The 27096-nt window shown below is 37.9% G+C and overlaps 1 protein-coding gene across 1 annotated transcript; it reads right to left on the bottom strand.

Moving 5' to 3' along the window:
* Nucleotides 1-4238: 4238 nt before the first annotated feature.
* On the bottom strand, nt 4239-26315 carry LOC128991763 (replication factor C subunit 3). Its single transcript, XM_054414939.1, has 6 exons — nt 26139-26315; nt 24538-24841; nt 23727-23926; nt 12645-12763; nt 9255-9423; nt 4239-4816 (listed from the first exon to the last, which is right to left on the bottom strand). The coding sequence occupies exons 1-6, from the start codon at nt 26223-26225 to the stop codon at nt 4631-4633; spliced, it is 1065 nt and encodes a 354-aa protein (XP_054270914.1). The 5' UTR covers nt 26226-26315; the 3' UTR covers nt 4239-4630.
* Nucleotides 26316-27096: the final 781 nt, after the last annotated feature.

Here is a 27096-nt window from a genome sequence, read left to right as displayed (position 1 = left end):
GAGAGAATAGACAACAAGACAACGACAACGAAACGATTCATGAACTGGGAACAGTGGAACAGGAACTTCCCCTTCCTTAACGCAAATTTTTATTTCAGGATTACTTTTGACAACATTGTCATTTGGAGGCTTCTGATTGACTATAATGAAGGTTTACTAATTGAAAAATTAATTTTGTTCATAAAATAAAATTATAAATGGCTCAAATTCAGTTCTGTTTCTTCATAATATTGCCAAACGGCTAAATCATTTTCCAAAATAAACTTATCACAGACTTTTTAAATAAGTTCTATATTTCGGCATAAGTTGTATCATAGATAAAAGGAGTGTTGTATATTCAAATTCAATTCTATAATTGTTTAATTATAAAATTAAACTGTTCTAACCAAACCAAACTAACCAGACTTGCTGATAATGAAAAATCAAATGAAGTTTTAATCGAAAAAATAGTTCTGTTCATAAAATAAAACTATAAACATCATGCGGCTGTTGAGTTAAAAGTAAATGGTTATCGAGAAGTTGGTACTAAATAAATGAATAAAAAGGTTTTTAATTAGCGAGTGTTTTTCAGATACAATAATTCTGCTTTCAAAACAAATCTTGTCCATAATACCATAGATAAAACATAGTACTCCATTAGTTTTGTGTTGTTTAGTGTTATACTTGTGTTGCTTAGTCTATGATAATACACTATCCATAAAAATACCTAACTATAAAACAATATATAAATAATCTATGAAAACAATGTAATAAACTATAGATAAAACGATTAAAACCATGAATACTATGTTTCTTGTTATTTCAGTAATTTAAAACCCCGTTTAACCAATTAAAATTATGGTAATCATAAAGAATAACGCATCTTTCCTAGTTATAAAACCAAAACATTAAATCACAAATCATGAAATTAACTACAATACAAAATAATAGAAACAAAATTTCCTCGACAGTAGTCGCACCTGCAGTGTAACCGGACATGAACTAGACACAAAAAACAAGCTTCAATATTTACAATGGGATGGGAAGTCTACACTCCATGCCAACAATCTATTAAGCAATTTTTGTTATTCTCCATTTGAAATTTAACAAAATTGATGTATCTCACCTAACACAATAAGTAGGATTAATGGAAGCAGTTTGTAGAGCTTTTAGGTTATAATGTGGTAGTTAGTTAGTACAGAAATCTGAGTTCTGATATTAAAAGCTTCTTAAGTTTACTAGGTGCTTTGCTTGATTATGTGTGTAAGAAAAAACTAATTATCAATTGATTTTGGGAAGTGACTTCAACATTGATATACTTAAAGAGATTTGTGACCAGTACTACAGTATGTTTCACAATTTCCTTAAGTCATTCAATTTGTATTGTATAAGTAAGGAGCCTACCAGAAACCCGAGTTGTCTGGATAACATAGCCATACTAATTGTCATGAATCACAATTTAAACCAGGAGGTTTTTGCTCTACATAATTTCCGATCACTCAATTATTTGGTGTGAGTTACTATTACAGACTCCACAAAAATGAAAGTTAGATGAAATGTCCTATAGAAATCTGAAACAGATCAATTTGTTTGCAAGCTCTTTGGCCAAAACTGAATGGGATGAATTGTTTTGTACTCCTGATGTCAACCTAGTGTTTATATTATTTCTGGATAAACTCCTCTTGTTGTATAATTTTTATTGCCCTAGAATAACAAAAATATTTGTACCAGGAAGTCAAAGAGTCTCAAAGCCGTGGTTTGATAGCAGTCTGAAAGAACAGATGAAACACTGTAATTTTATTAAATGACTTGTTAAAAATACCCAAGTATAGAAACGATAAGTTTAAAGCATTGTATCTTAATTTTAAGAAGCAATACAGGTCAGCTATCACTATAAGGCTAAAATTAAATACGACAGTTTTGTCAGTAATGCGCCAAATAAATGTGCAGGCGGCTCATAAAATTAGAATCCAGCATCAACACAACACAGAAGCTCGAGTCTCCAATTTCAGCTCAATAGTTTCTTTGTCAACTTTCTTAAAAAAGCAAAGCCGGGGTGAACAAATAGCCAAATTTCCCCTTCAGCCAAACCGGTCATTGCTATCAGTAGTAAGATTATTAAAAACCTCCCGATCCGAAGATATCTTTGGTTTGTCAAATAATGTTGTAAAGGAAATCATCCCTTTCATTTTAGAGCCATTAGTCTATCTCATAAACTTGATTATTATTTTTTTTTTCAGGTACATTTCCCCACAGCCTAATATTTTCCAAAACACACCCAATTCATAAAAAGGGAGACAGAACAGTTATTGATAATTTTAGACCAATTTCCATTGTTCAAATTTTTTTTAAGATAATTGATCATCATGTGAATTCTCAACTGTACAGCCATCATGATAAGTACGAAATTCTGAGCCCAGCTCAATTTTGTTTCAGACCTGGGTTTTCAACAATAAAGGCAGTTGACGAACTGATTTCTGAGTTCTTGAAGTCTTTTGAAGACAACAAACATCTTAATGTAGCTGGATCTTAAGCTTTCGATAGTACGTCACACCAAATTATTTTGCAAAAATTAAAAATTTATGGAGTCCAAAACAAAGAGCTAAATTTCTTTGATACATATCTATGTGGCAGATTCCAACAAGTGGTTGTTGGGCAGGACTCATCTGAGTTTGTGGAAACTCTAGCGGGAGTCCCTCAAGGGTCGGTGTTAGGGCCTATTCTGTTTCTATTAATGATTAACAACTTACCTAGTAACTTATCTTGCCAATCACTCTTATATGCCGATGATACCACTTTCTTTTCCTCAAGTAGTAGTTTTACTGAGTCTGAAGCCACAGTCAACAACACAATTACTTTATCTTCTAATTGGTTTAATGCAAACTCTCTTATCTTAAATCATGAGAAAACTGAGTGGATTTGCTTTTTGCTAAAACACTTAGAAGGTTCAAATATCCCGTTATCAGTGAAACTTCTAGGCATACATTTGGATGCAAAGCTTACCTGGCAACGCCACACTACGCATGTTGTGTCTAAGATCTCCCGAGTATGCTTTTTGTTAAGAAGACTTAAGAGTTGTGTCTCGGATAGTATGCTCATTACTGCTTATTACAGTTTCTTCCACTCTCATCTTCTGTATGGAAACATTCTGTGGGGTAATAGCACTGGAGCCAGAAAGGTTTTCTCATGGCAGAAAAAAAACACTTAGAATAATTTTTTATATACCACGCAGAACGACCAGCAAACCTTTCTTTATCAAACAAAATCAGGCATTGTGAAATGTCTACTACAATAAATTGATTTGATTTGATTTGATTTGATTTGAAACACAGAATAATGACTCTACCATGTATATTTAAACATTCCTGTACTAGGCAAAGATGAAATTGCCAAAAAGCTTGCCAATGGTATTTCTGGAGGAGAAATTATTTCACTGGCAAAATCTTGTGATAGAAGGCCTTCAAGGCTAAAAGTACTGAACAAAAAAGATATTGCCAACATAAGAAGTCAGTATGGTGTTTTTAACCTTTTCTCTTATGTTATGAAACATATTTCCTTAGTACTTTACTGTATAAACTTCGATAATTGTATGATAAGCCTGTGCCTCTATTATAGTATGTGTCCTGTTTTTAAAATGTCTAGGTAAACATTTAAAGGTTAAAGTAATTTTACTTTGCAAAGTCGATTGTCTGTCTATTATAATACATGTCCCATTTAAACTACATGGATACATTTTGTGAATTCATTCATTTCTGTACAGTGTCTTTGTTATTTATTATAGTTTTTGTTTTCAACCATTCCTAAAGGTGAATAGGCTAATTCATCTTGTATGACATCGTAATAAATAATAATTACCATTTTTTGTAAAAGTTATTAAAGTGAAAGTTTTTCTTGAGTTGAGTTGAACTTAAGTTTATTTGCTATAGTAATATGTGTCCTATTTATACTACATATACGTATATTTCATTCATTTGTGCAATAATAAAAAACCCTCTTAGCTACACTTATTCACCCTACTGCATTGTTATATTCTGTAAGTAGGTTGTGGTACTGACCTCAGTTACTGCCATTGTTTTTTACACAGTATTGAAGAGTATTATCATGGCCGAAGACACCAGAGGTTAACAAACAAAACTTTCATTTTTTTTATTAACTATAATGTACAAAATTAAGCATTACTATACATGAAACCTTTTCAAACCGTAATCAGACAAGGGATTGGATTTAACAAAACAGGTACTGAATTCAACTCTGTACAATAATAAAAACACAATCATCCTGTTTTTTAGCCAAGGGACATTTTTCTGACCGTTTTCTAATACAGAACACTCGATTATTTGAACCCTCAGGTAATCTGAAAGTCATTTCAGGCCTAAATATATAGCCTATTTGTTTTTTTTTTAAATAATTACCTTACGCTATTAACATACGTTTTTAATTAAAGTAAAGCAAATATAGTAATTCATTTAGATTTGTTTGAATTAATACTTGAAATAACCATCACTAGATTAATCAGGAGTACTGTATTGAATAAAACATTGCAACCGAACAAGGTAAAACTGTCTATGAAAACAAAACAAATTCTGCTTATGCTTGGAATGTTAGTTCTGCATGAATGATTCATTGAATCCGTGGAAGATTGCTAGTCTTTTCAAAACATGCCGAGGTTTTCCTCCATGAACTTGAGGTACACGGCCATGAATTGTGCCACAAACGCCTCTAAATGGAAGATAGGCTTACTGCCTCTGTAACACTGGTGCTCGTATGTCGCAGCCAACTCCACCACCTGCGGCTTCAGCTCTACATCACAGTTCTTCAATAGCTCTTTCAACAATCCCTGCAACAACAACATTAGTCCTATATTTTATAGAATCACTAGCTGCTGTACCCGTGCTTCGCAACGGGAAGATATACTATAACCTTGTTAAGTAGATCAAATTTATAAACAAAAAGCCTCTAAATTTTTTCAAAAAAGGATTACCTAAACTGTAATTATCCTAGCCCTAGATAGGGCCTACAATAAATCAAATATATCAATAACATAATTTTCATAAACTACGGTTATAGAATCTTTCTTTATTTTCATAATCAATGACGTAAACAAACCTAAGAGATCATGGTGGAAGGAAAATAGTGTGCTATTCCCGTCATATTCTGACGTCACTCAGATTGCAAACAAAAGATCACCTGATTGTAACTGTCAAATTAGTATTTGTTTTGATTTGGTTGTTATTGTTTTTATAATGAACACATTCAACTATTTTGAAAACATTATAAAAACAATAACAATCAAGTTAAAGCAAACTAGTATACCTGTTGCTCGAATTCGAGCAATTGCGAAGCATTATAGGCGACTCAAAGATTATGGAAATACTCATGATCTACACAACAGTTAGATATAATCAAAATCTTTTGTAAATATCTTATCTTTTTTCAAAAAGCTTATCTAGTTTTTTTAGTGTTTTCTACAAAATTTTCCCTCTCATAGCCGCATTAGGTTGTCTATGACAACGATTATAAATGAAAAAAAAATTATTTCTATTTCTTCTACTTGGTTGTGTTCTATGACTTTTTCTATGTTTCCATTGTTTGCAAATCGATTATTTCAATGATTGCTCAAGAAATGTAGAACAGTGTTAATTCAGTTTTATTTTTAGCCTATATCAAATTGTCCAGGATTTCTCGCTCTTTTCTATTGTAATAATTACACCAACCCAAGTTTCGTCTACAGATGCAATATGCCAACAAATATCACCTACGTACAATCTCCAAGTGGTTAAAAAGGCAGAAACCAACCCATACAATAGATATAAGTTAACTCCAAAAGAAATAATTTTTAGAGTTACTGTGATATTAGGATTTTCCACTGATTTGGTAATAGAACATTATATTGCAAAACATGACACGATGCAGAAGAAAATCCAATTTAAAATCAGAAAAACGCATTGCAAATACTGTACGTCATTTTGACAAATTCAATAAATCACAATTTAAATATTAACAGCTGTTTCATTAAAAAGTAGTGTAGAATTATGCATATGGTCGTAATGTAAAGAAAATCTATAGAGGCAACTTTAAAGGCTTCTGGGGCAGAGCCCCAAGGGAATTTACCTCGTTCCTCTTTTGATGGCTCATCTACAGACCAAGACCTTTCTTTAGAGACCCATACCAAGTTTCTACGCCCAGCCATTCTCTCAAATTAGCTATGACAAAAACCCCGTTTTCCTCCATAAGAATAACATGGGATGGGAATTTAAAGGCCACTGGGGCAGAGCCCCAAGGGAATTCACCATGTTTCTCTTTTGATGGCTCATCTACAGACCAAGACCTTTCTTTAGACACCTCTACCGAGTTTCTACACCCAGCCGTTCTATCAAAATAGCTATGACAAAGAAAAACAGTTTCAAATTAATATATAGATACATACTAATTTGAATGTTATAATCAGGTGATCTTTTGTTTGCAATCTGAATGACGTCATAATATGACGGGAATAGCACACCTATGTATTTTCCTTCCACCATGCTACCACATAGTTGTGTAAAAAGTTGTATTTAATTTGTTTGGATCAGCTGTCTGAAATTGTGAAATAAGCATTAAGTGGAATGGGCATACGGGAGGGACGATGGCTAAAGGTGTGGTGACGTCATATCTATAGTGGCTAATGTCTTCTCTTGAGGCAACCAACGATATAAACAACTCATGGATCGCTGGCTCAGTGTTGGCCGCGCGGTCGAGCTTCCCCCACCATCTACTGGCAGAAGCCGACGCAGCCAGTATAACAAACATTCTGTTATAAAACACACTTTTTAGTTGCTGCTCTGTTGAAATTTATAGGGATAAAATATTGCTAACGCTTGTCAAACTCTTTTTACTAGTTAAACCTTTTATGTCTGTTTTGTTTCTTACAGAAAATAGCCCATCTGAATTCTTTAAAACTACAAATTCACTAAACCCGTTTTGTGGATGTTTTTAGACAACTGATATTGCTAGTTCCAAATTGTACATGGTAAAATAATAAGTAATTACAAAGGGGAAATATAAAGTACAATATTTGTAATTGAAATTCTATTTTATTAATTGAAAAAATAGTACATAAACATTTAGAATAATTTTGCTAAGTTTTTGCCGCAGTGGTAACGTTATGTTTGACGTAAACGCGATATTTTTTTCTTTCAATGTTTAATGACAATGTATCTTACAAAATAGGTCATAAAAAAGTATGCTTATCACGTTAATGTCAAGCATAGATTTGCGGTAAAAACTGGACAAATGTAGTAGGGTTTTTAAGAGTTCAAATGTGTTATTTTCTGCAAGAAAAGAAGAAGACATAAAGTTTAGAATAGTAAAAAGTGTTTGGCATGCATTAGCAATATATTATATCTATATATTTAAACAGAGCAGCAACTTAAAAAGGTGCGTTTTCAATGGTGAGTGTATGGGCTGCATCGGCTACTGCCAGTAGATGGTGGGGGGAGCTAGACCGAAAACAGCGCCCGCAGTGCTACGGAGAGCGCAATCCAGTAGTTTTTACATCGTTGGAGGCAACACGATTACCGTAACAAGACGATGTGTTTCCAGCTGCAGTCGTGGCATAGTTGATAGCGCATCGGACTAGTGTTTAGGAAGTCTCGGGTTCGAAACCCGCCAGGGACACTGACTTTTTGTCAAAGATTTTGCTTTATTTGATTTTTATCTTATATCACTTTTATACTATCAGCAAGTTTGGTTGGTTAGGTTAGGTTATGACAGTTTAATTTTATAATTAAAAAATTCATTTTATAACTAAAACCTATAAAATTAATTTAAATTTTTCAACTTAGCGGTTCTAGCGACGAACGCTGACACTATGTTAGCCATAGTCCCTCCCGTGTGCCCCACCGAGCATTAAGTAGTTCTGACTGTTTACATGCAAAGGTAAACAAAGTTTGTGAATTTTCTCATGCTTCCATGGAAACCAATTAATATTTACTTTTGAAACCCTCACCTCAAAACTTTGGACATCCAAGAGGAGTGGCACGAAAGGAACTCAGGGACAGTGTATCCACACGACCAAAAAAATAATCCCGCTTGCCGGGTCGAAAAATCCCGTTTAAACCCGCTTTTGAATTATGGAAAATCCCGTTTTATCCCGCATGTTTTTTTGTTCAATCGCGAGTGTTATATTTGACGTACCATGTTTAAATAGTTGTTTAAACATTGCTATTATCTTTTGCTACAGTAGTTTAATCAATTGTAGTTCGTTTTCCCCTCAAGTTAAATAGAAAAAAATAAAAATATACATCATAGCTGAAAATCCCGTTTTATCCCACATCCCGTTTTAATCCCGCTCGTGGTCTAAAAATCCCGTTTTTGGGATAATAATCCCGAGAATGGAAACACTGCTCAGGGAAGTGAATTTAGTCCTTTTTCATTCCTAGGTATGTGGACAATCTTTGTGCTTAATTTGGTCTCTGTCGGTTTAGTATTTTAGTCAGAACAGGCATAGGCAGTAATAATGTTTAATCATGAGGTAGCCTAATTCAACTCATATAAATAAGACACAATACAACAAAGTTTCTTTAAAATTCTTGACTGCCACAGTAAAAATAAGTTATTAAAAGTGCAAAGGCAGAATGCTGCACTTTGAATTCTTTTTTTTTTTTTTGCTGAGAAAGTATCGGATGTTATTCTGAATATGTGGCAATCATATCAAGGGTAGACTTCCGTATCTGTTGGCAACAAACAACCGAATGAAGATATTGATTATTCGATTGTTTCATTCAATGTATTGTTTGGTTAGTTAGGTTAGGTTAACCTTACCTAACTAACCAAACGATATATCGAATAATTGATATATCGATCGATATTTTCATTCGGTTGTTTGTGACAAAAGATACGGAAGTCTACCCCATATCAACACTAGTGATCATCTTATGCAGTCACGGCAATAATTGTCATGATTTCCTGTAATGGCGGTGAAATCCATAAATCTCTCAAAATGGTTTGAAAATTCTAGATAAATTACTGTGATTGTGGCAAAATCTAGGATCATTTCTTACAATTGCCGTAACATTACTTACAACACACACGGTAACATCGCAATCATTTCAAGGCAAATTGAGTGATCTCTGGAAAATTTAAAGAATAATCTCATATATTTCACAGCATCATTTCTTTCAACATCCCTGCCATAGTAGGTTTACTTTTATTGAGGATTTATTGTAAACATCAACAAGATTCTAAAAAGGCTCTTATTAGTGCAAAGGTTTTACAAATTCACATTCAAAACTCACTTTGAACACAATGTTGATGGGAATGCCGTGGACTAGCAGCTCATATAGCCGGGTGCGGACTGTCATTAGCTTAGCTGGACTCTGCTCTTGTAGGATGATCTTGGCTGTATCTCTCATGTACACTTGCCAGTCTGGCTCTGCTATCTTCTGATCAGCAGTGAAAGGGTACCTGTCACAACATAAAGTGTAAAACTTTAATTTAATCCTAATTAAAAAATTATAGTATATTTCATCACTAGGGCTTAAAGTGACTCTTTTTGACCCGAGATAAAGTCTTATGATCGAGGCGAAGCCGGGGTCGGAAAATGAGTGAGGGTTAAAAAACCATTTTTTGCCCATGTGGTGAACTATATTTTTTTATCATATTGCATCATTAATTAACAAACTAAGACAGAAAAAAAAATGTTTATGTAAAAATAACCTCTCAAAACGACTTCCAGCTTGTTTTCAATTCTGCTAATGCAAATAAGCAGCTGTTTAGCAAGTGATTCAATCATTTCGTCTATTACGATTGTGTTCCAGTACATTATCGATATGTCGAGCGATCGGCAACAATTGGCTAACACCTTACCTAATAAGTCAATTGATAAATAATTTCAATTGATACGATTGCCACAATCGAAATTTACAGACTGTTAACAACAGCTGATTTTCACTCCCTAGAGACTAAAAATGATTTTACTCTCTAGAGATTAAAAATGATTTTTAAACTCCCTAGAGAGTAAAAATGCTACTTTGGAACCGGAACGCATGCATTAAACACGGCTGTTTTTGCTGCAGTATGACGAAATAGTTATTTGTGTAACTAGTGGTGAAAGTGGCACTTTGCTGCACACGAGAGCAATGTTTACGCATGAGCCGCAGGCAAGTGCGGAATGATCTCGAGTGCAGCAAAGGCCTTTTTCACTCGTGTTACACATTATATTTTTCCTACAGTCACTATAAAGCATATAAATAATTAGTCTTTCAAACACTATAAAACACGTTTTTAGGTTCAGCTGGCAACACAAATGGTGCCCTAGAGAAAGTAATACCCCCGGTCCGTATCACTCCGCTATTTTTCCTCGGCAAGAAATGTGCTCCGCGTTTTGAGAATATAGTTCCGTATGTTTTTGAAATTTGAAGTGGTTTCCGCGCCTAAAAAAATGCTTTAAAGGTATTTTCTTGTTTATTAAGATCGTAGGAATGTTTTAAAAACGTTTAAAAGAAAAGTCCAGAAAGTTCAGAAACACCAAAACTATAAACACGAAATGACATTTTAAATCGTAGTTATAATAGTCAATCAGCTGCTCATAGTATTATTATCTTTAATGTTGCCAACCTATTTCTAAGCGTACACGGATTACGTGCATAATAGAACCACGCTGATTTGTGTTGTTTCGTTGGAATCCTGATGTGTGGCAAAGTATAAACCATACAGCAAAGTATAAACCGTACGGCAAAGTATAAATATGCAGCAATTGGCAGCTTTCTGTACTATAAACAGTACAAGGAAGCCAACTTTGTCGGGTGACTGTAGGAAAAATGTATTATTACATGCATTGACATTGTGGAATGAAAGGTCTTTGGCAATTGGCACATGTGTAAAAAAACAAATAAATATCATTAATATAGGTCGGCCGGTTAGAAAGCGACCTGCGCAAAATTTTTAGCGCATGTAGGCATGCATGTAGGGGAGGTAACGGCGAGGGAGGGTATGTTCCCCCTCTCCGCGTATTTGTTTACATTTTGATCAGCTGTATAATTTAATTGCTGTTAGTATTTTAGTTGCAACTAGCTGTACCCGCGGGCTTTGCCCCGCTTAACTTCATAAGTATTCGTATGGCTCAATCACGTCATGGTTGAAGTTCGTTCGCTACGCTCACTCACCTTCAGGTTGGAAATCGTTCGCTGCGCTCACTTGTTTTCAGGTTAGCTCGTTCGCTACGCTTACTCGTCTCCAGGTTGATGTTCCTTCGCTACGCTCACTCACCTTTTGGTTGCAAATTAGCTGTTGTCATAAATTAAAAAAGTCATCCCTTTTATTGTTTATAATACTTTGATAAAGGTTTTAATGTTTTATTATTTAACATTGGAGAATTTAAACGTTGTTGAGTGCACAGGTGTGCTGCGATTGGGGTTTAATACATTTGGACTTATTAAAAAGTAAAATAGTTTTCTGTGCTGCACTCTGTAGAAACACTATGGCACTATTTCAAATCATGACTAATGCTAATACAGAATGTTGTAATTATTCAAACCTACAAAACAGTTGGTAAAAGTAAACATCTGCTTTTAAATTATATTTATTTGTAAACATTGTAGATAAAAAATTCTGACATTGGCCCACTTAAAACGCTCTGGGGCAGAGCCCTTTTGACAAATCTGCACCAAACTTCACTCGAACCATCCTTGAAAGATGCTTAATAATGCCTGAAAGTTTCATTACAATCTGTCGAGTGGTTTCGGAGTCCATAACGTATATATACATACACACACACATACATAGTTCCTCTTTTATAGATATAGATTTAAGGGGACGTGTGTTCGGGAAGGGTGGGTCGGCAGCGGAGTAGGGGAAGAGCCATAGTCAGTCTCACCCCCACAGCTCGGTATATCTCTATCTCACACCAATGCTATGAGGAGGTCGTTTTCTGACCGGCCGACATATAGTCATTCTAATAATCAAATGTAATTTCAGTTACTTACTCATTAGGTTTTGAAACAGCTGTCAAAATTCTTTAATTACAGTACTTTTAAATATGAATAGTCATCAGGTTAACATGGGAAATTCCAGAGCCACTGGGGAAGAACTCAAAAGGATTTTTGAGATAAGGATAGACTTATATGTTAATCGGGAATATGAACTATCATAATGCCGAATTTCAGTCCAATCCGACCAGTAGATAATGTGTGATTGAATTTCAAACAAACACACAAACTTTCACATTTATAATATTAGCATGATAACATAGAAATTATTGTTTGTTTTACCTTATACTGTGGCTGGTTTTGGGTGATATCTGGTTTCCATGGTAACACAACCTTGTTTGTTATTCCCAAAAATAAATGAGTAAATACTAAATATCCAAAACAAGAAGTAAGATATTTATAGAAATCATAAAAGTAAGAAGAAACAAATAGGGGGGAAAATGATAATAAAATAACTAGTGGCACTGCATAGCGGTGACACGAGCGGCCCTCGTAAGTTGGCCGCCAGGCCTGCAGCGGCCGTACGAGTAACTTTGTAAGTCAATGGGTAAAGCTAGTATGGAAATAACAATAAACAATTTGTAAGAAAAAAACACACCCCTGGAATTAGGATTAGCCTAAATACGTTATTGAAAAAAATTGCATTAATAGTACGGTATTGTAATAATAGGCCTATTTATAGTGAACTGTTCTACTCACTGTTGGACTTTACAAGCTTCACACATCAGTATGGCTCTCCTCAGGTTCCTGTCACATTTCTCAGCAATCTTGTCAGCAAACTCTACCGGCAACGTGAGGCCCTCTTTCTTACAAACACTCTGAAAATGAAAAAATCTATATATAAAATCCAATGTATGAATGTTTGTTTGTTTGTCCTTTATGGACTCCGAAACCGCTTGACAGATTGTAATGAAACTTTCAGGCATTATTAAGCATTATTCAAGGATGGTTTGTGTGAAGTTTGGTGTAGATCCGTCAAAAGGGCTAAGCCCCAGTGGCTCTGGAGTTTCCCATGTTAACCTTATGAGTACCGTACTCATATTTAAATGGAATTAAAGAATCTTAACAGCTGGTTCAACTAAACAATTTGATTCTGTGATGCTCAATAGCATTAAAAAGTTAATAGGTTTACCAACGGGGTGCAGCACTATTATTTTATTTATAACTTATAATTTGATTTTATTTATAATTTGAAACCAAAAGGTGAGTGAGCGTAGCGAACAAACTTCAACCTGGAGGCGAGTTAGCGTAGTGAACGAGCTAACCTAAAGGCAAGTGAGCGCAGCGAACGAGCTGCAACCCAAAGGTGAGTGAGCGTAGCGAACGAACTTCAACTAGGACGTGATTGAGCCATGCGAACGAGCTCATCTTGAAAATGAACGAGCATTTGACATAAAACCACATTAGGACAGGACGACGTCTGTCGGGCCAGCTAGTGTCTTATAAAAACAATTTGTAAATTTAAAATTGTAAGCCATTCCTTAATAGGAGGACCCAATACAGAGGATAAGTAGGCCTGTAATAAACTAACACAATGTAGACATCTTCATCTTGTAATATCTTGGATGTCAATGGTGGACGGTCGTAGACTTGCAAAAACCACTTGGTAGCTTCTATGCACTGTTACCTAATTACATTGCCTTAAAACTAGTCCAGTATTCTTCTTTTGTCAATCTGTGTCCACACTCATGTTGATTAAAAAACAACTACCAGACAATGTTATATCCCGACTTAGGTCAATGGTTTTGTCAAAATAAGTTCCTTTTAAAGATGTGGCTTTAATTTACTATCATTGAATGGTATTTTTTTGGAAACTAAAGAGAGTGAAGCAGAGGATATGGAAACTTAAGTAAGATTTGAAAATTTGCATATAAGCTATGAAGGAAACACAGCTTGTGTTTCAAGATAAGATCGCGCCACTCATCCTACACTCATCTCCATTCATACTTGGCTTAAAATACCTACTTTGTATAGTCGCCATTTCATTGAACAGTACTGTATTGAGCCGTGACTTGTCCACCAAGCGTCCCACCAATGTCACGCCTCAGTGTTTTTTGTATAGTACGAGTACTGGCTTTGCGCCGGAACTCAGTCGGTTTGGGTCGGGCAGCAATCCTGCAACCCAGAGTCAATGTCCGCCTTCTGTCACATTTTCACCAGAAGGCCGGCGATTGTCAATTTGTAAAGACTTGGGTATCTTCGATGAATATCAGTGTTAATCTTTCAATGTCACTGTTAATTTTGTTCATCCGTTCTTCGTAGACTCTAGTCATGGTTTAAGTGTTTTGCCAGACGTCAGATGAGTAAGTTGATTGATTATTTTTGATTTGTTTAGGTTAGAAAGTTTCTGAATTAGTTTTGGCCTTCGGCCACATGTTGTGCAGACTTTGAGTGAGTTTTGGCTAGTGAAAAGCAAGTATTAAGCACCTTCTGTGCATTGGTATTACTTTTAATTACCAATTACTTGTTTTTCAAGGCGCTAGACCCATTTCTGAGCCTGGAATTGTTCAGAGTTTCAATGGGCCTTTGGCCAAGCCTTGTGTGGTCAGACCACAAGTTTTCCTGGTTAGTTTTGTAGTTTTTGTTGTTGCCAAGTTTTCAAAGCTTTCCCCGAGACTCTAGGCCAGATATTACCCAAGAAAACTCACTTTGAAACTCACTTTTGTGCGGGCTATGGTCCGTTTGTTCTGTGTCCCTGTTAATTTATTATTAGGCCTAAGGCCTAGTTTGTGCTCAATTTTGTTTTGTTATTGTGGCCTACATGTTGTTTAATGTAAATTTTGTCCCTCTGTCCCCTGTAAAAGTGTTTTTTTGTTAGTTGTAATGTAGGCCATGTCACTCAGCCTAATTTTTTTTAGTTAAGTAATGGCGCCTCCTGGGGGCCAAGCTCGGTCATAATTAGTTAGTTTTAGTGCTCTTACTTGTCCCCTGCAATTTTCATTAAGTTTGGATAATAAATGACCGAGTTATTTAAGTTTTAGTTTAGCGCATTTCTGTTTGCTGAGTGACCGTAGGTAACTGACCCCCTACCTAGCCTCAGGCTAGTTGGTAGGCATGGGTTTGTCTTTTAAAAGCTGCGGGCACCTGTGCCACAGCTTTTAAAAGCAATTTGAGCAAATTTGGTTGGTAATAACCGGAGTTATTACCGGTTTTACCTGAAAATGCACCTCCAGCCAAAGAATTTTTAATATTTTGTGTAAACTGTTTTTTGAAGTATTCATTGTAGTATTTATGTAATTGTTTTGTGTTTTATTAGTGTATATTACCCTTCTGGACCCTAAATTCATATTTTTTATTGTCAACTTAAATCTTTATAAAATTTTACTGTCAGAATGTGTTGTTAAAGTTAGTAAAATTTAAAAGTCTATTTATTGTTATGTTTTAGAGCTTTATTGAACTGAATTAAATTATTTCTAGTCATTTTACTTTTTCTAATTTTAAAGACTGTTTTACAAAGGAAAGCCTATATAAAAAAATTTATATATATATATTATTTAACAAATTACTTCTTCAATAGTTTTGGTCAGTGAATGAGTGGTGCAGAAATTGTTTTTGAATTTATTGCTTGAAAACCTGGATAGGCCTAACACTGCAGTCATATGAAGCCTAAGAAATGAACTTTTATTAGTTAGGCCTGGAATCTGTTCAAAGGGTCCCAGATGGGAGGCTCTTACTGGTTGCTGCTTCCGGAGAGGTTCGCCCAGGGAGACACTACTCCTTCTCCGGCTTCGGGCTGCTCATTACCCTGCTCCTGGGACCAGTAAGCCTTCGTCTGCTTTCTACTACTATGCCGCCCTACGCCATCTTCCGGATAGATCACCGCCGCCCACCATTAGTGTGATGTGACTAATGACCACGTTCCGCAAGTTACCATATTTTAAATTTGTTGAGATTTTTGGACTGAATTTGAAATTTTGAAAAGGAGCTCCAATAATTATGGTTTAGCTTACTAGTCATGATCCGTTATTTATTTTATAGTTATTGTGAAGTATTTATTGTTAATTTATTTAAAGTTTATATATTACAGTTACCATTTTTTTAAATTATTTTCATTGTTAGGCCTAATTTTGCTACTGGTACCAGTTGTAAGTTTAGAAGGGTAAACTTAAAATTCTAATTAATTTATTTTTTTTTGAGAAAGCCTTAAGAGATTAAAAAAAAAAGAAAAATTCTTTGGATGGTTACTCTGTTTGATTGTTGATTGTTATTTTGTTGATTTCATTGAAAAATTATAGGCTTTGTTGACAACTGTTTGTTTTTTTGATATTCACCCACGGCCTTTCATTTTTGTTAGGGATGTGGGGCGGCCACTCGCACTGCCACTATGGGGGGCATGCTTCCAATAGTTGTTCGTCTGGGGGCGGTGCGAGGGGTCGGCTCAGATGGTAGCAGAGCGTGGTTTTTTGTGCTCTATCCACGAAGGGCCGTGGTTGGATTTGATTTTTGGGTGATGCTGGTCTGGCAGTCTTAGGAATTTTTGAAGAAATGTTGTCGTGGTGGGGTAAGCACACTGTTGTAGTTTTCTATTAGGAGCTCGCCCTTGGCCGAGTCACCGGGTGGAATCTGGTTAATGACTTGCATCCTTTGGGAGCAAGAGTGTCAAAAGCATGGCCAAACCCAAAATTGAAACTGTGTGTGTGTGTGTTTACCTCATCACACAAATGTTAGGTGTTGTTGTTTAGTGTATGTATGTTGTGTGTATGTCGTGAGTGTAAGGTCCGTGTTTTTGATTTGGTGGCTAAGGCGGTGTGTATGGGCAGGTTCTTCTGTTTGGGACCTCATCTGACTGTAGGCATTTCAGTCCAGAGCCTTTAGTTAGTTAAGTTTGTGAATTGTTCGTTGTAAAAAAAAAAAAAAATTTTGTGTGTTTTGTAGGTAGGTCGACTGACTGAGAGCAAAATGGGTTTGTTTGCTCCACTGCCCAATCCCATTGCTGGGGTTTTGAGCGACATTCGCCCGGTTGATGGTTTAGAGGTAGAAACTTTGTTGGAGTTTTTGGGAAAGGTGTTGCACCTGAAGGAGTTCCCAGGCATGGAGGACTCAGTAGTGTTGGAACTGCTGGTTCCACTCTGCCTGAGACCTCTTGGTGACAAATTGTTAGATTGTTTGAAACGGGGAGTAAATTTTGACATTTTTCACAGTGAAGTGCTTGAGCTCTTTGTCCCCTTCAGGGTCATGGAGAGATTGAAGGTTGAGAGAGTGCTTCGTCCTCAAAAATTTGATGAGACTCTCAGTCAGTATGTGGGTGACATTCGTGGCGTGTGGCGTGTCCTACGGCTGGACATCCCTGAATCCCAACTGGTGGACATTGTCTTGCAGGGGTTGAAGCCTGAGGAGCGGTCCAGACTGATTTTTGCTCCAAAGCCTTCTTCTTTTGCAGACCTGGATAGGTTGGTCATCCTTTCACGGAGCGTTCAAGACGCTGATTGTCAGAGGGAGCACGTTGCGGGGCATCTTCCCCGGACTGGTCCCCATCCCGCTGTAGCATCCGTGTGTCGAGGTCCTGAAACACCGCAGAGACAGAGGCATCCTATTGTTTGCTTTGGCTGTGGTCAAACAGGTCACATGAGACGAGAATGTCGTCAGAGGGTTAATCTTGGGACTTTGTCCAAAAACCTGAGTAGCTCACAAGGGGAAAGTTTGCCTAAACCGCCCTGTGAGAAAGCTGTTTTGGAGAAAGTCAGTAAGAATTTTGTTTCTGTGAGTACTGCCCCTTCTGGGAGTGCTGGTTTTGGGGAGCCTCTGTCGCGGGGAATGAGGGAGCTTGCATGCATGGGAGTGAAAGCGGCGCGCTCAACTTGCCCACGACTCAACATCTTCTTAGGTAAGACGGTGCAGAAGGCCCTTGTGGATTCTGGGTCAGCCCGTTGTCTCATTTCCTTGTCCCTGTTTGAAAATCTAAAATCTTCTGGGCTAATCAAGCAAGTTGAGCGAAGTACCCACATCTGCTGGACTGCATCGAAATCCCCACTTCCAATCATCTATGAAGCCCGTTTGAAGTTCAAAATTGAACATTTTTCTTGGGTGTGGAGTTTTTGGGTAGCCAAGGACCTTTGCATTCCTGTCATTTTGGGAGCGGATTTCATCAAGCATTGTGGCCTGATTTTGGATTTAGGCAGAGGCCAGTGCTTCTTTCGTTTCGCAAGACGGGTGCTCATTCCTTTCGCGGATGAAATGGTGGATGGTGCAGCTGTGGTCGAGCCTGAGACACCCAGCAAACCAAAGGTTGATCCATTAGGGCATCTGACTCCTGGTGAGGCTGAAGCAATCAGAACCTTGTGTTCTCGTTTTCCTGAGGTGCTGACGCCAAAGCTTGGAGTCACCAATCTTTTGGAGTACGAAATCCGTTTGACTGACACCCGTCCAGTTCGGTCTCATCCTTACAAGCTTGCTCCACCCAAAATGGAGACACTCCGTGGAATCATCAATGAGCTTCTTGAAAATGGGGTAATTGAGCCTTCTCGCTCAAGTTACGCAAGTCCAGCTTTTCTAGTTCCAAAGCCAAATGGCAAGTCTCGAATGGTTCTAGATTATCGCAAGTTGAATGCTCAGATTGAAATTGACTCTGTCCCTCTCCCTGATTTGCACTCTGCGTTCGATTGGTTCGGTAAGGCCAAGTATTTTTCCGTCTTTGATTTGAACCAGGCTTACCATCAGATTCCTTTGAAACCTGAATCTCGACCTCTCACTGCCTTCTGTGTTCCGTGGAACTTGTACCAGTTCACACGTGTACCCATGGGCCTAGCTGTGGGGGCCCAGACCCTCACCAGACTTCTGGACTCCATCTTTCATGACGTCAAGTTCAAATTTGTGTTCAACTATCTTGACGATCTTTTGGTGTACAGTGAGAGCTTTGAAGACCATCTGGTTCATCTTGAGGAAGTCATGAATAGGTTGCTTAGGGCTGGCCTTACCGTAAATCCCGAGAAAGTTAGTTTTGCTCAGGCCGAGATTTCTTTCCTAGGTCATCTAGTATCTTCACGAGGTGTCTGTATCGATCCGGCTAGAACCCAGGCTATCAGGGAGTTTCCTCCTCCCCGAGATGTCAAAGGCATTGCCCGTTTCATCGGCATGGTGGGTTTCTACCGGCGCTTCATCCCCAATGTGGCTGAGTTGGCGGCTCCTCTCAATGAGCTTCGGAAGAAGGGCGCCAAGTTTGTTTGGGGTGAAGCACAACAGATGTCTTTTGATCTTCTGAAAGAAGCTATCATGCAACCTCCGGTTTTGGCGATGCCAGATTTCAGTCGAAAGTTTGTTTTGCAAACCGATGCTTCCTCCGTCGCTATTGCGGCTGTGTTGTCTCAAGAGGTAGATGGTGTTAGGCAGCCAATTGCGTATGCCTCACGCACTTTGAACCCATGCGAAAAGAAAAGCTCTTCTGTGTATGAGTTAGAGTGTTTGGCTGTCGTGTTTGGAGTGAATAAGTTCAGACGTTTTTTGGAACACAAAGAGTTTTTGCTGGAAACCGACAACCAAGCACTCTCGTGGCTCCTTGCACATCCTCGCCAGCTTGGGAAAATTGGTCGTTGGGTGGTCCAAATATCTTCCCTCAAATTCCAAGTGCAACATGTTCGAGGCACGCAGAATGTGATTGCTGACACTTTATCCAGGATGTATCACTCACCTGACGACCAACCTTCTGATCAGGAGGAGCACACTGGGTGTGCCGTGCTCCTGGAGTTTCCCCTTGCCTTCTCTGAGTTCATCCCACATCAGCTAAAAGATCCCGAGCTGGCTAAGATCATTGGTGAGCTTCAAAATGGGGGAGCCCACCCCCCGTACTTTCTGTCCCAGGGTGCCCTTTGTTGTCGAGACCGACAGCGAGGTAAACCCAAGGTTGTGCTGCCTAGTCTTCTTGTACCCATGGTCTTTGCGTACTTTCACTCTTCCCCTGTGGGTGGGCACTTAGGGATTCACAAGACCATTGCGAAGGTTAGGGACATGTTCATCTGGAAGGGTATGGACAGGGACATTGCGGCACGAGTGCGTTCTTGTCAAACATGCTCGCTAAGCAAGCCTGCTCAGAATACCAAGTATGGGTTGTTGTCATCTGAGGTGGCGGAGAGACCTTTGGAGAAGGTTTTCATAGACTATGTAGGGCCTCTCCCACGTAGCAAGTCAGGAAACAAATTCTTACTTGTTTGTGTGGATGCCTTCTCCAAGTTTTGTTGGCTTTTCCCTTTGAGGAACGCCACTGCACAGCTCACCGTGCAGGCACTTCGTACCCATTTGTTTCAACACTTTGGAATACCCGCCACCATTGTTTCCGACAACGGAACTCAGTTCGTTTCTCACCTTTTCAAAAGAATGTGCTTTGGGCACGGTATCCGCCATGTGACCACTTCTCCCTACTATCCACAGCCTTCCCATGCTGAGAGGTTCAACAGAAATCTTCGATCCGCTCTCATAGCTTTTCATGCTGACAAGCAGACCACCTGGGATCAGGAACTTCCTTGGATTCAATTTGCTTTCAATACTGCACACCATGAGAGTCACAAGGCGGTCCCTTTTGAGCTGTTGTTGGGCTATCCACCCAATAATCCTTTGGCAAATGTGTGGAAAATTGGCGACCTTCTGCCACCCCCTGGTGCAGCCAATGTCAAGGCAACTTGGCAGGCGGCTAGGAGGAACTTGATCCGAGCTAGGGAATTGGTACGGAGGAAGCACAATCGAGGTCGGTTGGACAATCCTTTCCAGGTGGGGGATTTGGTTTTCTGCAAGGCTCATCCGGTCAGTTCGGCCGTGGACAAGAGAGCCGCAAAGTTGTCTCATCGGTGGTCAGGTCCCCACCGAATCTTGAAGTTCTTGACTCCTGTCTCCGTGCGGCTGGGAAATCCGCAGACTGGAGAAGTTTTCCGGAGGGCTCACATTTCTCATCTGAAGCCTTTCCGGGGAACAATTCCGTAGGTCATCTTTCATTACTCTTGTGTCTGAGTGGGAAGAGCACTGGGCCAGAGAGCTTGATCACCTCTTCTGTCCCTTGTGCGCTGCTGAAGATTTTTCCCTAGTAAATTTTCCAGCACTGGCCAGTGCAAACCCTGGGGGTGAGTAGTCCCTCCAGTTGAAAGACTTTTGGCGTTCCCCACTTCAGACACTTGAGTTGATCTGAGGTGTTGAGTTCTTCTAGAATTGGGAGAGGTTGTTTTCTTTTTTTTTGGAGAGGAAGTCCTCCTTTGGGGGGGGAGGTTGAGCCGTGACTTGTCCACCAAGCGTCCCACCAATGTCACGCCTCAGTGTTTTTTGTATAGTACGAGTACTGGCTTTGCGCCGGAACTCAGTCGGTTTGGGTCGGGCAGCAATCCTGCAACCCAGAGTCAATGTCCGCCTTCTGTCACATTTTCACCAGAAGGCCGGCGATTGTCAATTTGTAAAGACTTGGGTATCTTCGATGAATATCAGTGTTAATCTTTCAATGTCACTGTTAATTTTGTTCATCCGTTCTTCGTAGACTCTAGTCATGGTTTAAGTGTTTTGCCAGACGTCAGATGAGTAAGTTGATTGATTATTTTTGATTTGTTTAGGTTAGAAAGTTTCTGAATTAGTTTTGGCCTTCGGCCACATGTTGTGCAGACTTTGAGTGAGTTTTGGCTAGTGAAAAGCAAGTATTAAGCACCTTCTGTGCATTGGTATTACTTTTAATTACCAATTACTTGTTTTTCAAGGCGCTAGACCCATTTCTGAGCCTGGAATTGTTCAGAGTTTCAATGGGCCTTTGGCCAAGCCTTGTGTGGTCAGACCACAAGTTTTCCTGGTTAGTTTTGTAGTTTTTGTTGTTGCCAAGTTTTCAAAGCTTTCCCCGAGACTCTAGGCCAGATATTACCCAAGAAAACTCACTTTGAAACTCACTTTTGTGCGGGCTATGGTCCGTTTGTTCTGTGTCCCTGTTAATTTATTATTAGGCCTAAGGCCTAGTTTGTGCTCAATTTTGTTTTGTTATTGTGGCCTACATGTTGTTTAATGTAAATTTTGTCCCTCTGTCCCCTGTAAAAGTGTTTTTTTGTTAGTTGTAATGTAGGCCATGTCACTCAGCCTAATTTTTTTTAGTTAAGTAATGGCGCCTCCTGGGGGCCAAGCTCGGTCATAATTAGTTAGTTTTAGTGCTCTTACTTGTCCCCTGCAATTTTCATTAAGTTTGGATAATAAATGACCGAGTTATTTAAGTTTTAGTTTAGCGCATTTCTGTTTGCTGAGTGACCGTAGGTAACTGACCCCCTACCTAGCCTCAGGCTAGTTGGTAGGCATGGGTTTGTCTTTTAAAAGCTGCGGGCACCTGTGCCACAGCTTTTAAAAGCAATTTGAGCAAATTTGGTTGGTAATAACCGGAGTTATTACCGGTTTTACCTGAAAATGCACCTCCAGCCAAAGAATTTTTAATATTTTGTGTAAACTGTTTTTTGAAGTATTCATTGTAGTATTTATGTAATTGTTTTGTGTTTTATTAGTGTATATTACCCTTCTGGACCCTAAATTCATATTTTTTATTGTCAACTTAAATCTTTATAAAATTTTACTGTCAGAATGTGTTGTTAAAGTTAGTAAAATTTAAAAGTCTATTTATTGTTATGTTTTAGAGCTTTATTGAACTGAATTAAATTATTTCTAGTCATTTTACTTTTTCTAATTTTAAAGACTGTTTTACAAAGGAAAGCCTATATAAAAAAATTTATATATATATATTATTTAACAAATTACTTCTTCAATAGTTTTGGTCAGTGAATGAGTGGTGCAGAAATTGTTTTTGAATTTATTGCTTGAAAACCTGGATAGGCCTAACACTGCAGTCATATGAAGCCTAAGAAATGAACTTTTATTAGTTAGGCCTGGAATCTGTTCAAAGGGTCCCAGATGGGAGGCTCTTACTGGTTGCTGCTTCCGGAGAGGTTCGCCCAGGGAGACACTACTCCTTCTCCGGCTTCGGGCTGCTCATTACCCTGCTCCTGGGACCAGTAAGCCTTCATCTGCTTTCTACTACTATGCCGCCCTACGCCATCTTCCGGATAGATCACCGCCGCCCACCATTAGTGTGATGTGACTAATGACCACGTTCCGCAAGTTACCATATTTTAAATTTGTTGAGATTTTTGGACTGAATTTGAAATTTTGAAAAGGAGCTCCAATAATTATGGTTTAGCTTACTAGTCATGATCCGTTATTTATTTTATAGTTATTGTGAAGTATTTATTGTTAATTTATTTAAAGTTTATATATTACAGTTACCATTTTTTTAAATTATTTTCATTGTTAGGCCTAATTTTGCTACTGGTACCAGTTGTAAGTTTAGAAGGGTAAACTTAAAATTCTAATTAATTTATTTTTTTTTGAGAAAGCCTTAAGAGATTAAAAAAAAAAGAAAAATTCTTTGGATGGTTACTCTGTTTGATTGTTGATTGTTATTTTGTTGATTTCATTGAAAAATTATAGGCTTTGTTGACAACTGTTTGTTTTTTTGATATTCACCCACGGCCTTTCATTTTTGTTAGGGATGTGGGGCGGCCACTCGCACTGCCACTATGGGGGGCATGCTTCCAATAGTTGTTCGTCTGGGGGCGGTGCGAGGGGTCGGCTCAGTATATTGAACAGTATTGTGGTCTAGACGAGGATATCTTGTAAGAGAAGGCCGATAACTAATTCATACATACCCTTTGGATAGGCTACCTGTTTTAAAACTTTTTAACAGCCTACATAAAATGTAATATCTTACCTTGAATGTATTTCTGTGTTATTAATGTATTTTCGATTTTAAGCACTGTGGTGGATTTTAAGTTAACATAAAGTACTCACTTGGAGAATTGAGACGATTTCCTGTTGGGTTGGTGCTGCCACCCTGATGCCAAGACATCGAGATCTGATGGCAGGGATGACCTGAGAGATGGAGTTGGCAGACAGAATTAGTCGGCATGTAGCTATGTACTTCTCCATCGTCCGACGCAAAGCGTGCTGTGCATCCTTAGTCAACCTGTCAACCTCGTCCAGCAAAATCACTGATAAAAAAGTAAAATTTAGGGTTATGGTTTAAAGATCCTGTTTGTACTAAGAGGGGTCACTGCAATGTAAAAAAATTATTAAATAGGTAGGCTAGCCCACGGTTCAATTCTACGCTTATTTTCAGGTGCCCATCCCAAAGGGTGATTATAAACAAAATAGGCTAGGCCTACTATATCTGTATTATTAAATATAAAAAAAGTTAACCAAATGTAAGTTAGGTGTAATTAATGATGTAATTTGGGCCATGATTCAATTTTGTAATACCTACATAAAGTTAATAATCTATAATTAAATGAACAGAGAGAAATTTCTGTAGAGGACCACAATAGGCTATTACGTATTTGTAGCCTCTTTTAATCTTGCATTTGCCTGTCTAAATATATTACGGACCAAAGCAAGGGAGTGATTTGGTATGGCACAAAGGTGAACTTTACTGATAAAAAGTGGTGGTAGGTTCAGGTATTAGGATCCAAACACTCAACATACCTTGGCCTCGAATTTCATTTCGCTATCGACTGAGCTACCCACTCACCTTAGTATGAAAGGAACGACAATGAGGCTACTGGAACTAGGTTTAAAAAATTGTCAGACATAGAAATTATTTTACCTTTAAACTCTCGCTGGCCGGTAGAGTCCAACTGATGAGTCTGTGCTGCATTTTTAATCAGCTCCATGACCACTATCCTGTCGTAAATACCAGCATCACTTGGATTGACTTGAATATGGTAGTTACTTGCTAATGTCATTACGTCCAACTTTTTATTTGATGGAGTCTGAAAGTTCAAATGTTCCATCCGCAGCCTCTCAACTCCTGGACCATACAATTCTCTCAACAGAGCCATTATCCTGGTACGTTTCCCTGCTCCGCTTGGTCCATAGAAGAGGAGATGAGGGAAATCCCCTTGTTGAACCTATCAACAGGCTTTTCATTAGCTGAACATTGCCAACAAATCAATACCCTTACCAAAACGTAAAATGTATGCCTAAGTTTTAAGTTACCTACTTTTAACATAGAAAAACACAAAAATAAAAACAAAATAAACTTACCAATTAATTTATTAAGAAAATGAGTGATTATATATCATGCTTGAATTTAAATGTACCTAATGGTTATGGTGTCATTCGGCAATTAGACCTAAGCTAATTATGATGCTTTCTAACAACAGGTCGGGGAACAAGACCAGGGTGTAACCGTTATCTTGCAAATTAAATCAATATAAGGTCTAAAAATATACCAGTCCCTTAAGTAAACTTGGTACCTTAAAGAGACCTGTTAAATAAATATAAAAATATAAATAAAAAATATAAATAAAATTGTTTGACCAAGCTAACCTATGGTCATCTTTCAAGTACTTTGATTAAAAATATGAACGTCGCAGACTTCGGGCCCAAGGCAGCGATGTCGTGGGTTCGAATCCTGGTCACTGCCGATAACATTTTATCAGTACATTTCACCTTTGTACTGTACCGGCTCACTCCTTGCTTTGCTGTCAACGATCCACGCACAGGCGCTTAGTCTATGTGGACGGGCAAATGCATGGTTAAAAGAGGCCACCAACCTCTTTTATAAAAAAACAAAAAATAAAAAAAATAACACTAGAAAAGAGTTTATGCTAAGTTATCGTGGAAACATACAAACAGCGTAGCATAGCACAGTGCACGTTTTAAATCAAAACCATCCATTGAAATGAGGTAGCCCTTAGACATACTAGTTGCATATTTCAGCGTAGCGAGCAGCGCAGCACAGCGTACGGCCGAGAATCCACTACAGACACCTCAAAGTTAATAAGTTACTAGAGGAGGCCTTGAGATCTTCTGCACCAATTGGTATCCTCCAATTAAGTTAACTTAGTTGTCTGATTCTCAAAATCATCTTTCACCAAAATAAAATATGTTGTCAACATTCTTGTATAATCCATAAACCGAGACTCGTGTTTCATAAGGATTGGAAATAAGTTAAGTGGTGTAATTCACCATTTTTGTCCCTGCCTTTACACAATTCATGCACCCCAAAAACTGATACCTAAAGGTATTTTCGACAAGACTAATACGAGTCGAAGACGGCACCCAGTCAAACATGTGCAACATAATAATTTGAATTATTTCATGTTCTCTAAAATAGCAATGATTATAATTTCATGCAGAGAATTGTGACAATTTGCCATGCCAATAGTGTTTGGAATAGAATATTCATAACCTAACACTTACTAGGTTCTTCAAATGAGCAGCTTGGGTTTTGTGATAATCTAATTTCTGTAATGACGTAGGACGATATTTATCCACCCATAAACTCATTTTAAATTACTTGAAAATTTGGGAACTGGAAACTGTATAAAATAAACAGAATTAAACGAACAATAATTCAAACTAAGCCAACGATTGTTTGACAATGACAATACAAAACTAACCTCAAAAAACAAAACTACCCAAACAACGATGGATCGAGGGAAAAAATATTTCCCGCCAAACTGCAAACAATGATGTCATGATACATCAAAAGAGTAATAATTACTTTCTTTGGATAAAGAGTCGTACTATAAGATATCTTTGACATTATCTTAGGTGATGTATAATAAATAGATAAAACATACTCCTATGTTTTATCTATGATAATATTTGACGGAAAACTTCAATTAAGTTAAGGACTTAAGGAGCCCCGTGTTACAAGTGTTGTTCGGCCATCGAAGTCAAAGTCGATACTATATGGAACCTGTCCCAACACCAATAAATAACCTTGAGGAATTCCTAGCTCTGAATCCCATGAGCGCTTTAGACGCTCCATAAAAACATTACATATCATAGTGCACAACTAGATAGATTCCTCCACAGCTCATGTTAACGTCAGAAAGAAACATGACTCTAATCTGATCGTTAAACCATGGCCCCCACAAGGGTGGAGCTGGTGCAACTCTGGTCACAGGGCCCGGGCCCTCTGGGGGCCCGGGCCTACCCATTTTTTTTTCCTTTTTTCTTTTTTTTCTTTTTTTCCCCATTGAAGATCACTTTACAGCAGATCATAAATTGAAGATAAAAAATAATATATATATATTTTTTACAAAAAAACAAAGTTAAATAATTTAAAATGTATTAATTCTAGATTCTAAGGTAGTTTATATTTAAATACTATAGGTGCGTAGGTGCGTATGTACTATACAACAGCAGAACA

Source organism: Macrosteles quadrilineatus, unplaced genomic scaffold (assembly GCF_028750875.1).
Source record: "Macrosteles quadrilineatus isolate MER2022 unplaced genomic scaffold, UCM_ALF_1.0 Scaffold_4__1_contigs__length_99947679, whole genome shotgun sequence".
Classification (NCBI taxonomy): Eukaryota; Metazoa; Arthropoda; class Insecta; order Hemiptera; family Cicadellidae; genus Macrosteles; species Macrosteles quadrilineatus.
The sequence above is the reverse complement of the archived record's forward strand: the minus strand, read 5'-3'. Positions and strand labels throughout refer to the sequence as shown.